This window comes from Leptonotus elevatus, chromosome 13 (assembly GCF_054856555.1).
Source record: "Leptonotus elevatus isolate MCC_2025b chromosome 13, RoL_Lele_1.0, whole genome shotgun sequence".
Classification (NCBI taxonomy): domain Eukaryota; kingdom Metazoa; phylum Chordata; class Actinopteri; order Syngnathiformes; family Syngnathidae; genus Leptonotus; species Leptonotus elevatus.
In genome coordinates, this window is record NC_141251.1 from 7,102,468 (window position 1) to 7,115,438 (window position 12,971).

Here is a 12,971-nt window from a genome sequence, read left to right on the forward strand (position 1 = left end):
TAGCAATAATTAGGTTCAAATAATGAACTTTCTTTCAAAACGAATTAGAGTGCGCTAGTAAAAACATTCTAGTATAACACTTTAACCAGCAAAGGACACCCTGGTAGTGTGTTTAAAGATTTGTGTGTGAATTATACAACCTGAAGACAACAGGTGAAGGCCCACAGAACTTATGCAGTGTCCTTTTGATGTTGTCACTGAGGGTCGACTCATCCAAATACCAGGTGCTCTGATCGGAAGCTGAAGGTCCAGCTGTGGGGTCTTCAAAGACACACACACACACACGCACACAAAATTTTTATTGTCTTTATGTAATTATTTATTCAAAGAAACTTGATATATTTCACCATTTTATTCCCATTTCACAGCGATGCAAGCATACAAGGTAGAAAATCTTGGAATGTTTAGGGCTATTTTACCTGGAGCTCCACACAAAGTGTTGATTGCTGTAGATTGAGAGGATAAGAGCTCATCAAGTAGTCGTTGAGCTGTGGGTAGAATCTGGAAAGACAAAGCCATCTGACGCATTATATCACATGCTCAGTACAATGACTAATCCTATATATACTCTTATAGAGTATATATTTAGAGTGAGAAGTTAGTTGGCCCGGCAATAGCATTTCATGAAAAATCACAAGAAAAAACACATTTCATATGGCTGCATCTCTGCTCTAGCATTAAAAAAAAAAGAAGAAAAAAAGAAAAAAACATAAAACGTATAAATACGTCTTTGGGAGCATGGTATTATTTAAAATAAAACGGATTTAGACGTTTTTAGGAGTGAACATGAAACTGGAAATGAGTTAAGCACTGGTACCGTTTGAAAAGTACCGGGAAGGCACCGGTATCGGATAAAACCCAAACGATACCCAATCCTATTGAGGACCCCATCAAAAAAAAAAAAAAAGTACCTGTTGAGGGAGTTCACTAATAAGATACTGGGCAAATTTCTGGAGCTGATCCCTCTGAAGCCTAGACAAAGACTCGGACACCGGAGCCCTCAGACAGACAGCTGAAACCTGTACAGAAAGCATAACTCTCAAGAATTGTAAAACATTAGAATTAAAACAGAATTCAGAGTAGCAAAGCCTAATAAACAACAATAAAAGTGGATAGTGACACATCTCTGTCAAAAGTATTTACTATAGTAATATTTAAAACTATTTGCACAGACTCTTTCTCCGGCCTCGTTGATATTTCGCTTTAAGCATTTCATGTTAAACATGCTTTTATTTCTTACATTGTGGATCCTGAAGAGGCAGAGAGCCACAACATGGGCACACCATTTTGCCCCAGCACCACATGTACAACTGCAGGAGGTAATGCGGCAGCGATCGAACATTACTGCCACATTGTAGATGCCTTTAGACGGTCCAGACTGACTGGGCACGACAGTAGCACTTAGATGGAAACCTGACAAAAAAATGACAAAAACAAAAGAGAGATCTGCACTTGTGTACTATTTAAACTGGATTCATGTTTTCAAAAATCTTCTATAAATGAAAATAGGCACAAAATACAGTTACGTTAAATGTGCATTGTGGAGTTTAAAACGTTAATATTAAAGCTTTTTCTACGTCATGCGAATTCGGATGAGTACAAATAGCCCTGACTTTTTAACTGTGACTTAACCTATCAGCTTGTATTTTCCCTCCACTGTGGAGTGCTTGGGATGAACACTCCAAAATTTCTTACGGGGTGGGGGTAGGGTAGAGTGGTGTTGGGTCATGCTCGTCCCCAGGGACATTTAGTGTTAGCGTATGACACAATTGGGATGGAAACTGAAGAAGAAGAAAAACACACACACAAAAGAACAAAAACAAGAGGCCGACTTTCATCATAGCCAAAACGAAAAATTTCCATTAAAAAAAGGCACCATGATAGTGGATTAGATTAGCTCGTGCCTCATAATAGAGAAGCTCAAAGAGGTTTGACGCTCTGCTCATGTATTCCTTAGTTAACATGATTACCCATGCTTGAGTGTAATTTATCTGGGACCTCTGGCTTCTTCATAAATTCCGAAAACTTGTTAGGTTAATAAAAGTTTCTAAATTGGCCAGATGGATCAATAAAACTGAAGGAATGCACCCGGTGATTTACTGGCGACTAGCAGCAAGGGGGAAGTGGGTACTGATTAGGCATGGACCGATTACCGGTTTAACCATTTCTTTTGTTTTACAACAATGTTTAACCATATTCACAATTTCATAATACCGATGGATGAAAAAGTGAGGCTTTTCATAAAATATTTAAGCATGAGGCTCGCACAGTTCAGTTGATACTGCCCCCAAATGATAGCTGCATGTTGTAAATGGAGAATCATATTACTAAACTGTGTCAACAGATTACTAAAGTGTGGGTACAGATTAATAAACTGTGGGAACAGATTAGTACACCGTGGGTACAGATAACTAAACTCTGGATACAGATTACTCAAATGTGGGAACAGGTTAGTAAACTGTGAGTACAGATTACTAAACTGTGGTTACAGATTACAAAACTGTGGGTACAGATTACAAAACTGTGAGTACAGATGACTAAACTGTGGGAACAGATTGCTAAACTGTAGGTACAGATTAGCACCCAAAAATGTTTTTTCATACCCTGGCACCAGAGGGGCTCCGTACTGAACATGCATGCTTTAGCGCCACGGCAGAAATTAGAACGCAACAAGTTACGGAGAGACAGAGGAAACACCAGTGCGGGAGGGAGGGAGGTCAGGGGTAGAGGAGGGGCTGCCAAATTGACTCCTTCGCAATCTCATCATGCCTGTCCTCAGCTAGGTTTGCCTTTCGTGTATAAATCGACGGGAAATCCTTCTACACAGCTCGTCAGATTTTGGACCGCGGTCCACACACAAGGCGCACCCCACTATTAGGCGCACCGTCGATTTTTAAGAATATTTAAGACTTTAAAGTGCGCATTATAGTCGTGAAAATTCGGTATTCAAAATGGTCAGAACACACTTTGGTAGACTTTGTCCATTGGAAATCTTTTCGATTTATCCTTCCAATTCTCTACGAATACGCCAAAGCAAAATACGATTTTTTTTTCACCCCTTATTTTTACTTTTTGGGGGGGACTGATTCAAATCATCCAACTTTAAACTGTTAGGCGTATCGCTACCGCAAAAAAAAGAAGAGTATAATTGCTAAATAAAAATCCCAAAAATTGTTTATCTCGTCTATTTATTTTTTTTACAACTTCTGTTAGGTCATTGTACAACATTTCATGTCATTCATTAGCATTCCACGTCATTCGATTTAATTTCAATCAATTCCACAATTTTGTATTCCATCTCTCAGCCTTCATACGCAATTTCTCCCGTAATTCTGTAGTTAACATGTAAAAGCTTCAGTGAATTCTGATTGGCTCGAAAATTGCGGACTCCTGAAAAAAAGGTTGGAGAACGCAGCACACTGAACAAGCGTTCACACAGGTTCAGCCGCATCGCGAGTGAGTGTTGTTTAAGTCTGGCAAATAAACTCACCAATTTGCAGAGGGTCTTTCACAGCTCTGATCCGGTGTAGCTGCTCACCACGTTGAAACTCATCTGGACTTCCGTTTGCCAGGCATGAATACAACCTGCGGGGGAAGTAGACAGATGAAAAAATAATAATAATAATACAGGAAAAAGCAGCATCTAGTTGGTAATTAAACTGGAGCCAATTTAGCGTTTCCGTTCTAGTCATTCAGAGGCGGCGCCTCGCCATTCCTAAATCGTAGCCGCCGCTCCTTCAAATTTCCAATTGAAGCAGTTGGGGGCTGGAGGGGCGTGGTGCCTTCTTCCGTCTTCAGTGCCCTTGTGACTATAGTGCCATCCTACGGCACTTCCACCGTTGAGCACTTCAAAATATTCATAGCTCACTTCCTGTAAATTTTAAGATATGGCTTCCACTGACTTTGTTTGGTGCATCTCGGGGTGCTACACATAACTCCCAATTTTCGTAGCCCTCGGGCAAATGTGCCAAGATTGTTTTCTATTTTTCTACACTAGTGGGGCACTGTAGAACCATGTATAGAGCAGTCGCTGTTCGGGCCCTAGTAATAATAATTCTTACAGAAACAATAGGGCCACTGCCGCTGCTTGGGCCCTAACTAGAACTGCAAGCAGTTATAAAGGGCCCTCGCTAACCCTGGCCACGTTGGGGTACTGGCACATAGGACAAGAACCCTCGAAATATAAATGTAATTGCCGGGCCTTATGCTTGTGCAAAGTTTCACGAGTATTCATTAAATGATGACCTCTATAAAAGGCCAAAAATCGGGTGTAATTCCCAAAATAAACTCAAATCAGCTTTCAATATATTTTCATCTTTAGCATCTTAAAATGAAAAGTTTGAAGGCGATCAGATAAATTCTGTAGGATAAATATGAAGTTAATCAAAAATGGTGGACTTCCTGCTAGGTTTAGCATGCTACTTTTTAATTGCACTAAATGGACTCACCTAATGTCCTCCTCATTTTCAGGGAAGCTCCAGTATGCAATTCGAAGCTGGAGTTGTTCTGGTACAGGCGGGTAAACCTTCTCCACTACCTCAAATGGGATGTGAAAAGCTACTTGTTTGGCTGACAACTCCACCAATGGAATTACCTGACCATCTAAAGAAATAACGAAACATTAGAAAATTCATCTGAGAAGCACATTACTTGCCATAGGCAATTCGACAGTTTAGCAATCAAAATCCAACCAGAACTTTGCATGAAAACTCTAACAGGGTTTATCGGATTTTATATTCATGCTATGATACATTTCAATGATTATTTCATATTAATCATCTTTACACTGTATTATTTAAACATTTAAGAAAATATGGCTTTTGTAGAGGTGCAACAATTACTCGATTAATAAACTATGAATCGATTATGGGATGACGTGTTAGGTTTACATAACGGTAATTTAAGCCAACCACAATCATGACAATGACGGAAATTAAGTTCATGAAAAACGTAAAAGTTTTGATGAAAAATTATATGCGTGCCAACCTTTTGGCTTCACAGTAGGAGATGTGGGTCCAGTAGATTGCTTCCTCCATCCCCTCCAGTTCTGACAGAGGCTCTCAGCCTCTGAAATGAAGGAGCACAGAGAGTCCTCCTCAAACCGGTCAGAGTCTTCAAATGAGAACCTCTCTCCATCTTCCCACTCGGCAAACATTAGCTCCATTACGTCGACTTTGACTTTTCATCTGCGTCTAAATATTCCAATCTTTCGGCAGTTTTTTTTTTTTTTGTTTTCTGACGCAGGCGAAATCAAAACACATTTGGCCCTCAACACTTGGCTTGATCAACACACCTTGCGCGCAAATAAAACCGTGGCACAGCGTATACTTTTAGATGTGTTTGTGTTTGCCGCTCAAGTACAGTCCTCCATTGCGGACTCATTGTCCATTGAATAAAAGACGTTCGCTGTGCCAGCGTATCTTAGTCCGTTTAAGTGCAACTGACTATTTGCGTTTAATGCAGTAAAAACGTTAATATAATATCAGACTACATGCCCACCTTAAGGTTGGTGTACCGATATTACGTGTTTGTATAATGCAAGCAGTTCGTCTTAGAGTGAGATACCTTCAACGATTTAGAGCGGACAGACAGAATACATTTAAACCACTGGTTTCGCTTTAGACAGCCTATTCCTTTACGTTGTTTAGTTCACACCCCCAACGTATGTCTTTGTTTCCGTTTGTTATTCCTGGTTTGAAATTAGGTTATTACAAAAGTAGTCCCATTTCGGTGATCCAGATGTGCTAAGGCCAGAAAAGGATGATGTCTAGCGTCTCCCGCATAGGATTTTTTCCACCAGCTGATTATTATTTCTTCTTCTTCCTCTTCTTCTTCTTCTTCTTTTCTTCTTCTTCTTCTTCTTCTACTTCTTCTTCGCGCAAGCCGTTGAAGCCACAGGGCGGCCATTTTACCCCTCCCATCTTGCGCGCAGACTACTACTGTCTATAAACTATACGTACACGTACAAATGAGACATTTACAGCTCTTCTTCTTTTTCGCGCAAGCTGTTGAAGCCACAGGGCGGCCATTTTACCCCTCCCATCTTGCGCACAGACTACTACTGTCTATATAAACTATACGTACACGTACAGATTAGACATTTACAGCTCGTAGGCTCTTAGTATAGGGTCGGGGGCGGTCACTATTTCTTAACAATTGGACTGACAAGTGGAATGTGCTACTTTGAAGACCCCCTTTTTCTTTTATCTTTCAGTTCTTTAGACCCCAATATTAAATTTGGTAGAGGCATATTTTGTTGAATTAAAGGATTGGGGAGAGAAACAGATAGTATATTTGATTGAACACCTTTAAATAGCATTATTATTATTATTATTATTATGGGAATGGCATCAAAAAGTATGGCATATTATTTGGGGGTGGCTGGAAGTCTCTGCGTCACTAGCAGATAAAATAGAACGAATTTTAGCCATATTGCCAAGGTGGGAAAAAAGTTAAGTTTTTAAACAATTAACAACTTGATTGTATCGGAGTTAACGGAAAATGAAGCCATCTCATCTGGCTCCTCTCAATGTGGAGGACTGCGGCTCGACCCTGAGCACTTCCCAGATCACAGAGATTCTCACCCGATCTCCAAGGGAGAGCCCGGACACCCTGCGGAGGAATCTCATTTATCCCACTTGGATCTTGTTCTTTCGGTCATGAAGCTTTTCAGAGAGCTGAGACGCCCTTGTTGGAGGGCACAGGTGCAAGTGTTGGGACGCGGCCTGTGGCATCTAACCCATTGCAAAAAAAGAGATGCCATGCTGAGTCGACCAAACCGGAACCCCCTCAACACCTCGGCTGTGCCTAGAACTTCTGACCATAAAGATTATGAACAGAATCGGTGATAAAGGCCTTGGCGGAGTCCAACTCTCACCAGAAACGAATCTAACTTACTGCTGGCAACGCGGACCGAACTATGACACCAGTCGTAGAGGGACCACTGAACATCCCGTATCAAGGAGTTTGGTACCCCATACTCCTGAAGGCGTCCCAAATTTTGACTGACGTGCCTCCTACAATGACGATGGGGCCCTATGCGCGTTCAGGGACTGCCACCAACCACGACAGGCACAGAGTACCTAACGGCCATAGCTTCAATCGGCCGCCATTCGTACTCAATGTCCCGCCGCCTCCACCGGTAGATGGGCAAAGGGTTGCCAGAGGTAGGAATTGAAACTCCTTCTGACGGGGGATTCTGCCAGACGGTCCAAGCAAACCCTCACAATACGTTTGGGTCTGCCAGATCGTACGGGCGTCTTCCCCCACCATCGGAACCAGCACACCGCCAGGTGCTGATCGGTAGACAGCTCCGCCCCTTTCTTTACACAATCGTCCCAAGACATGAGGCCGCAAGGCCGATGATTCGACCACAGTCGATCATTGAACTGCGGCCTAGGGTGTTCTGGTGCACATATGGACAACACTTCCTCACAATCTGTAGGTTAAAGAAGTTTCCTCCTTTTAGCCAAAACTACGTCAGAGGTTTAGTGAAGAGAGAAAAAAAAAGTTTGGCAAGATTCTCACTTTATTCCTAGAATTTTGACTTTAAAGTGAGAATTCTTACTTTAAAGTCTGAATTATGAAAAAAAAAAACTGAGAACTCTCACTCTAAAGTCACAATTATGAGAATAAAGTCAAAATCTTGCCAACTTTTTTTTCTTCCTCTTCACAGGCCCTAAATCCTCTTCCGTAAAAAACTAAGCATTAAATGAAGACGTTTTTTATTATGAACAATTTTATTGAAAATACTTGAATGAAGCAGACAATTGTTATAAAGCAAATATGCATTTTACTATGCAATTTAATTTCAAATGTGTTCATTTGCTGTCAAATTAGTGCATTTGATATGGAAAGGGATTTTTCATCACATGAAATGTTGCAAATGAAGAAAAAAAAGGCATGTTCGTGGACAAAATTGTTGCATAATCCATTAAAATGTTAAAATTGCAGGTTAGTTATGTTTTTCCACCTAGTGTGTCCTAGTGCACATATAGGACAGACAATACTGTACTTGCTCACATTGTGTAGGTTAAAGAAGTTACCTCTATTTGGTCAAAACTAAGCATTAACCGATTTTTTTTTTATTATAAACAATTTTATCGGTAATACTTAAATGAAGAAAACAATTGTTATAAAAATATGCGTTTAATTATGTGATTTCATTTCAAATGTGTTAATTTACTGTCAAAATAGTGCATTTGATATGGAAAGAAAAAAATGTGTAAAGTTGCAGCACATGAAATGTTGCAAGTGAAGAAAAAAAAAAGAAGGTATGCACGTGGAGAAAATTGTTGCATAATCCAATAAAATTTTTGAAATTGCACACTGACAACAGGTTAGGTATTTGTCCCCCCCAGGTTTACTGCAATTAAATCATTGTTAGCCATCTAAATATAGGACAATATTTGACCTACAGCATAGCTTACACTGTACATAAACAATAACAATATCTCATACCAATTTGTTTAGTTAAGACTTGTGTATGAGTTATAAATTGGCTTTCAGACCTTGATCATTAAATATTTTTGGTGAGAAAAAAAAAAAAAGATATTATTTTTTTAACGTTAATACAAAGCCATTTTGATCCAGAGGCGCACTCATTGAAATTACTCCAGTTTGAGATCTTCTGTCAGCTTCCTCTTGACTCGTGAGTATGGGCTTAATGTGTCATCCATGATAAAGTCATACAGGACCTTAACCCACGATGTATATTGAGGAAGGTCATCATAATACTCTGCAGCTATTTTCTTCACCTGCAAAATAGAAATGGAATAAATGAGAATTTGTAGTAATGGCCACCATGCACGCTCCAACATTTGACCATTGTTTCCATGCGTTACATTTTCAGTGAACACAGCGCTTCTGAACAATGATTTGACAGACTCCCCCCCCCTGTGGTTTAATTTGGGTGAATTATGTACAATAAAGAGAACACGTTGTGTTCTGGCGTGTTTATGGCCGAGAGTTACTTGCAAATTGTCATTAAAGGCTTGTTAGTTCGCCGCTTAGCCTGATTAGTTCACCAACGCTACGATCGAGACAAGTCCTCCAATAAATACCACCACATAGGTCGTTTTGAAAATGTGCCAAATCACGACCAAGTGTTGCCTATTTTACTTTAGCGACCCCCTACCGGCCATGTTAAATAGCGAAAAAAGACTCGAGACTCGAACCCGGTCCGCCTGGTCGGAAGACGAGTGTCTGACTGAGCTATTTGGCCAGTGATCGTTTTAGTGTTGCCGACATGTTTTGTAACGCTGTCTACAACCTCAACCATTAGTGTCCCATGTAAAGACGTAACGTGTACTGTCCAACCTCACTGAAAGCCTAATGCTAACCCCAACCAGTGCTTGTGTTAGCTCAGTGAGACAGACGTTCTGGGTTCGAGTCTAACTTTAGTCTTTTTTCGCTATTTAGCATGGCCGATAAAGGTCGCGAAACTACAAAATGCGCAACACTTGGTCGTATTTTGGTGCATGGCAAAACGACCAATATGGTCGTTATTGTTGGAGGACTTGTTGCTACAATACATGTACATTAAAAGAAGCTGCGGCGTTGGATCATCGTTAACTCATTCAAACCCAAAAATGTTTTTTTAATACTTTGTCTTTCACCCCCAAGTCCAAAAATTATTTTTTTGTTTTTTTATGCTAGAGCTTACAGAAGGTTTAGATACAGCTTCTGACCTGAAGAGGTCGCTTAAAGCAATAGTAGTTATTACAAACAAAAAAACGTCCAGCAGGTGGCAGTAGAGCATAAGAGTTCCGCAAGGCCATGTTAAAACAAGCTCTTTTCGACAGCGTTTTCAACAGGTTTGTGAATAATGATGAGACTTAGCTATATTCTAATGCTAATTGCTACAATTCGGAAACAAATGCAAAAAAAAAATATATAGTAGTGTTAAAGTCCATGTTGTGCTTACACTACACTTCCTCCTCTTCTGCAACAAGATCCTTGCGTGATACTGGTTAATTTCATACTTGCTGCCACCTGCTGGCCGTTTCTTTCAAATAACATTGCCGTCAACACTAGATGTCCACGGTGTGTTGTGTGCGCCGACGTAGTTACGCTAGTCGGGACAACCCTAATGCGATGACGTCACCAACATGTGCTACCGCGAGTCAAAATCTCTACCTTCGGCAAAATTTATACCTTATATTGAATATACCGTTTATAGCCCTAGCGATACGTTATTGTATCGTTACCCCTGTGATGTGATATGCATTGTACCGTGGGGTTGTTAGCAATACCCGAATTCCAGTATACTAACCAGAGGTAGCCTACGTCCTGGGATGCTGGGGAAGTCATGGTGCTCATTGTGGTACCCTACGTTGAAGGTGAGCAGATTCAGGGAACCGTAGTAGGAGTAGGTTTCATGGCCCTTGAGAAACATGTAGTGTTCGGCTATGAAGTGACCAGAGATTGGGTGTAGCCCCATACCCAGCAGGGAGCCAGCAAGCATGTACACCACAGGCTTGACTCCCCACGCCCAGAAAAGCAGAACGTCAAAGGCGAGTTGAACAATGACATTGGTCAGCTCCAGCTGCGTAACAGGTTTAGGGTTGATACAAAGAGGTCGAATGGCGTAAAAAAGGGGCTGCAGAATAATCCAGATGAACTTGCGGAAACGTGTACAGAAAAACCAGCCTTCGAAATCAGTCGGGATGTCTACATCGACGCCATCTCCTCCAAGGTAGCGGTGATGGTCTAAGTGATATCGCTTGAACGAGGCGGAGTAGGGCAAGCCAATGGGGAGGTTGGCAAACATGGCAAAATATCGGTTCCACATGGCTTTGTTGTTTCCAAAAGCGGTATTGTGGGAGATCTCATGGATAGCAAGAGTCATTGAATGGTTGATACAGCTTCCGAAGGCATAAGTCCAAAACAAAACCCATTTCCAGTCCATATCTTTGATGAAATAAAAAGCTAAAAATTGTATCGCCACCATCATGCACACGATCCATTTCAGTCTGAAGTCAGGACCCATCAGCGACTTAATTTGTGGATACTTTGCTGTGGGAGGAAAAAGAAAATTCAGAAAATAAACAGGTGTTAAAAAAAAAACAGCCTTTACAATAGTTTCCTTTAAGTTATTGAACAAACTAATGTTCACAAAAACAGAGCCTTTTTTCCAATTTATTTTAAAGTCATACAAAATAATTGACCCGTTTTATCGCAGACAATTCTTGTTACAGTAAAATATTTTGCAGCTATATATTGAGTCGCTGTCAATCTTTTACTTCGGTCATGCCACTTGATCACGTGTGCGACAGCAATGACGTTATTAACGACGCACCACTTTCTTGTTAGGAAGCCATTTTCGTTTCACTGACAAGTACGTGCGTTCTATTAAAATCGCTATTTTGGGATTAGGGAATATCAAATTAACGATTCCACACAGAGTAGGAGAGGTCTGGTCTGACCGAAATCGTGAACAGTACAGTACACAATTAACAGGAGAGATGATGGCATTGACTTGGCTTCTATAACTATCACGTATGAGGCAACAGATGTGAAACCGTTAGCTAACGTTTTCCACTCAAATACGCTTCTATAAAGTATCTTTGGTAAACTGCGCCATTGGATGTTAATCGATGGATAATGATAATTATATCAGGGGTGGGAGGGCAACGTCCGCGCTCAAGTTATGAGGTTTATCCAAACTTGCTAACAAAAGATAAGCTATCTCACCAAGGATCGCTTTCCTCCTGTCAGCGTGTGGTTGGTCTGTATAAACCCATTCGTAGTCCTCACGGGTTACCCGATTCCCCATCTCGGAGGAAATAGCTATGCCGAATTTCTCGAGGCACGCAGTTTAAAAATGTACGGCGTTATAAAATGGTGGTTCTCCTCCCTTCTACTCGCATTACCACCCCGCCCATATGACGTGCTAGAAGCGGTCTTCCTCTCGGAAGTCACAACACACAGAGCACAGAAACAAAAATGACGGAGTGTTTTTGAAATGTTCTATGTATCAAACTGCATTTGCAACATCAGGCTGTAACGCTCAGAAGCCAGTCATATCTAACAGCCAGCCCCCTCCTCTCTTTACGGAGGAAGCCAGCTGCTCTTGATTTCATATTCGCCCCTTTTCTATGATTTACGGTAGTGTACGCGAAGGGATGCTGGCGCGGAGAACGACATCCGTTTTTCAAAATAAAAGATGGTTTTCAAACTAAAAATAGTTTGACAAGCAGTTAAATTTTGTTATTTATTATCGGCAAACAGTTTAAAAGATGTTTCAGTATAATACAGCACCAATTACTGTTTCATTGGGTATGCAGTCTTGTGGGGAAAATAGGTTCCATGACCTGGTATTGAGCTATAACGTTAATATGTACTGTACAATATTAAGTTGTTTGAAAACGAGGGAAAAAACAGATGTGTGTCAACCAGCTAACATGGAGCTATGATCTGGCACTGGGTTGACACATGACCGGGAAGCTATTGAGCAAAAATGCTAATTTTTACAGAAAATAATAATACAAAATTTGTGGGGAATCAAAATGAAAACATAAGCGTATGTGACCCAACTAGCATGGCACAATGATCTAACACTGATTTGGAGTCAATAGGTCGCATGGCCTGGAAGCTATTGAGCAAAAATGCCAAATTATTATTATTATTATTATTATTATTATTATTATTATTATACATCCATCCATTTTCTTAGCCACTTATTCCTCACAAGGGTCGCGGGGGCGTGTGGGGGGGGGGGGGTGCTGAAATTTATCCTAGCTGCGGCCGCCACAATAATAAAAGTAATGTTACAAGACAAAGTAACTATTTCCACTACAGTACTTTAAAAAAATTTTTTATATCAAATAAATAAACATTTTATTTGTTTATATTATTATTATTTCTATTTTTATACAAGGAATTAAGATTATGTCCAGGCTATAAATGGTATTTTCATTTATTTTTGTGAATATTTATGTCACACTAATGTCTCACTCCATAATGACAGA

At 40.5% G+C, this 12,971-nt stretch overlaps 2 protein-coding genes across 6 annotated transcripts in view; both read right to left on the reverse strand.

The window, feature by feature from the left end:
- zswim8 (zinc finger, SWIM-type containing 8) overlaps positions 1-5,824 on the reverse strand; it is a 28,432-nt gene extending 22,608 nt beyond the window's left edge. For all 5 annotated transcript variants that reach the window (XM_086093332.1, XM_086093331.1, XM_086093330.1 and 2 more), the window contains exons 1-7: positions 4,987-5,824; positions 4,449-4,602; positions 3,491-3,585; positions 1,241-1,413; positions 912-1,019; positions 420-501; positions 141-261 (exon numbers count right to left, since the gene is read on the reverse strand). In XM_086093332.1, the coding sequence (XP_085949458.1) occupies positions 141-261; positions 420-501; positions 912-1,019; positions 1,241-1,413; positions 3,491-3,585; positions 4,449-4,602; positions 4,987-5,164 (911 nt within the window). In that variant the 5' untranslated portion in view covers positions 5,165-5,824. The remainder of the gene's footprint in view (positions 1-140; positions 262-419; positions 502-911; positions 1,020-1,240; positions 1,414-3,490; positions 3,586-4,448; positions 4,603-4,986) is intronic.
- A 1,914-nt stretch (positions 5,825-7,738) lies between these two features.
- Positions 7,739-11,791, reverse strand: degs1 (delta(4)-desaturase, sphingolipid 1). Its single transcript, XM_086093716.1, has 3 exons — positions 11,695-11,791; positions 10,274-11,016; positions 7,739-8,756 (listed from the first exon to the last, which is right to left on the reverse strand). The coding sequence occupies exons 1-3, from the start codon at positions 11,774-11,776 to the stop codon at positions 8,610-8,612; spliced, it is 972 nt and encodes a 323-aa protein (XP_085949842.1). The 5' UTR covers positions 11,777-11,791; the 3' UTR covers positions 7,739-8,609.
- Positions 11,792-12,971: the final 1,180 nt, after the last annotated feature.

Excerpts from the sequence above, each read along its gene's own strand:
- degs1 (XM_086093716.1), bottom strand. The coding sequence starts at position 11,776 with ATGGGGAATCGGGTAACCCGTGAGGACTACGAATGGGTTTATACAGAC. Across the intron at positions 11,017-11,694 it reads CAGGAGGAAAGCGATCCTTG|CAAAGTATCCACAAATTAAG; the intron begins GTGAGATAGCTT and ends TTCCTCCCACAG. Across the intron at positions 8,757-10,273 it reads CAGGACGTAGGCTACCTCTG|GTGAAGAAAATAGCTGCAGA; the intron begins GTTAGTATACTG and ends TCTATTTTGCAG.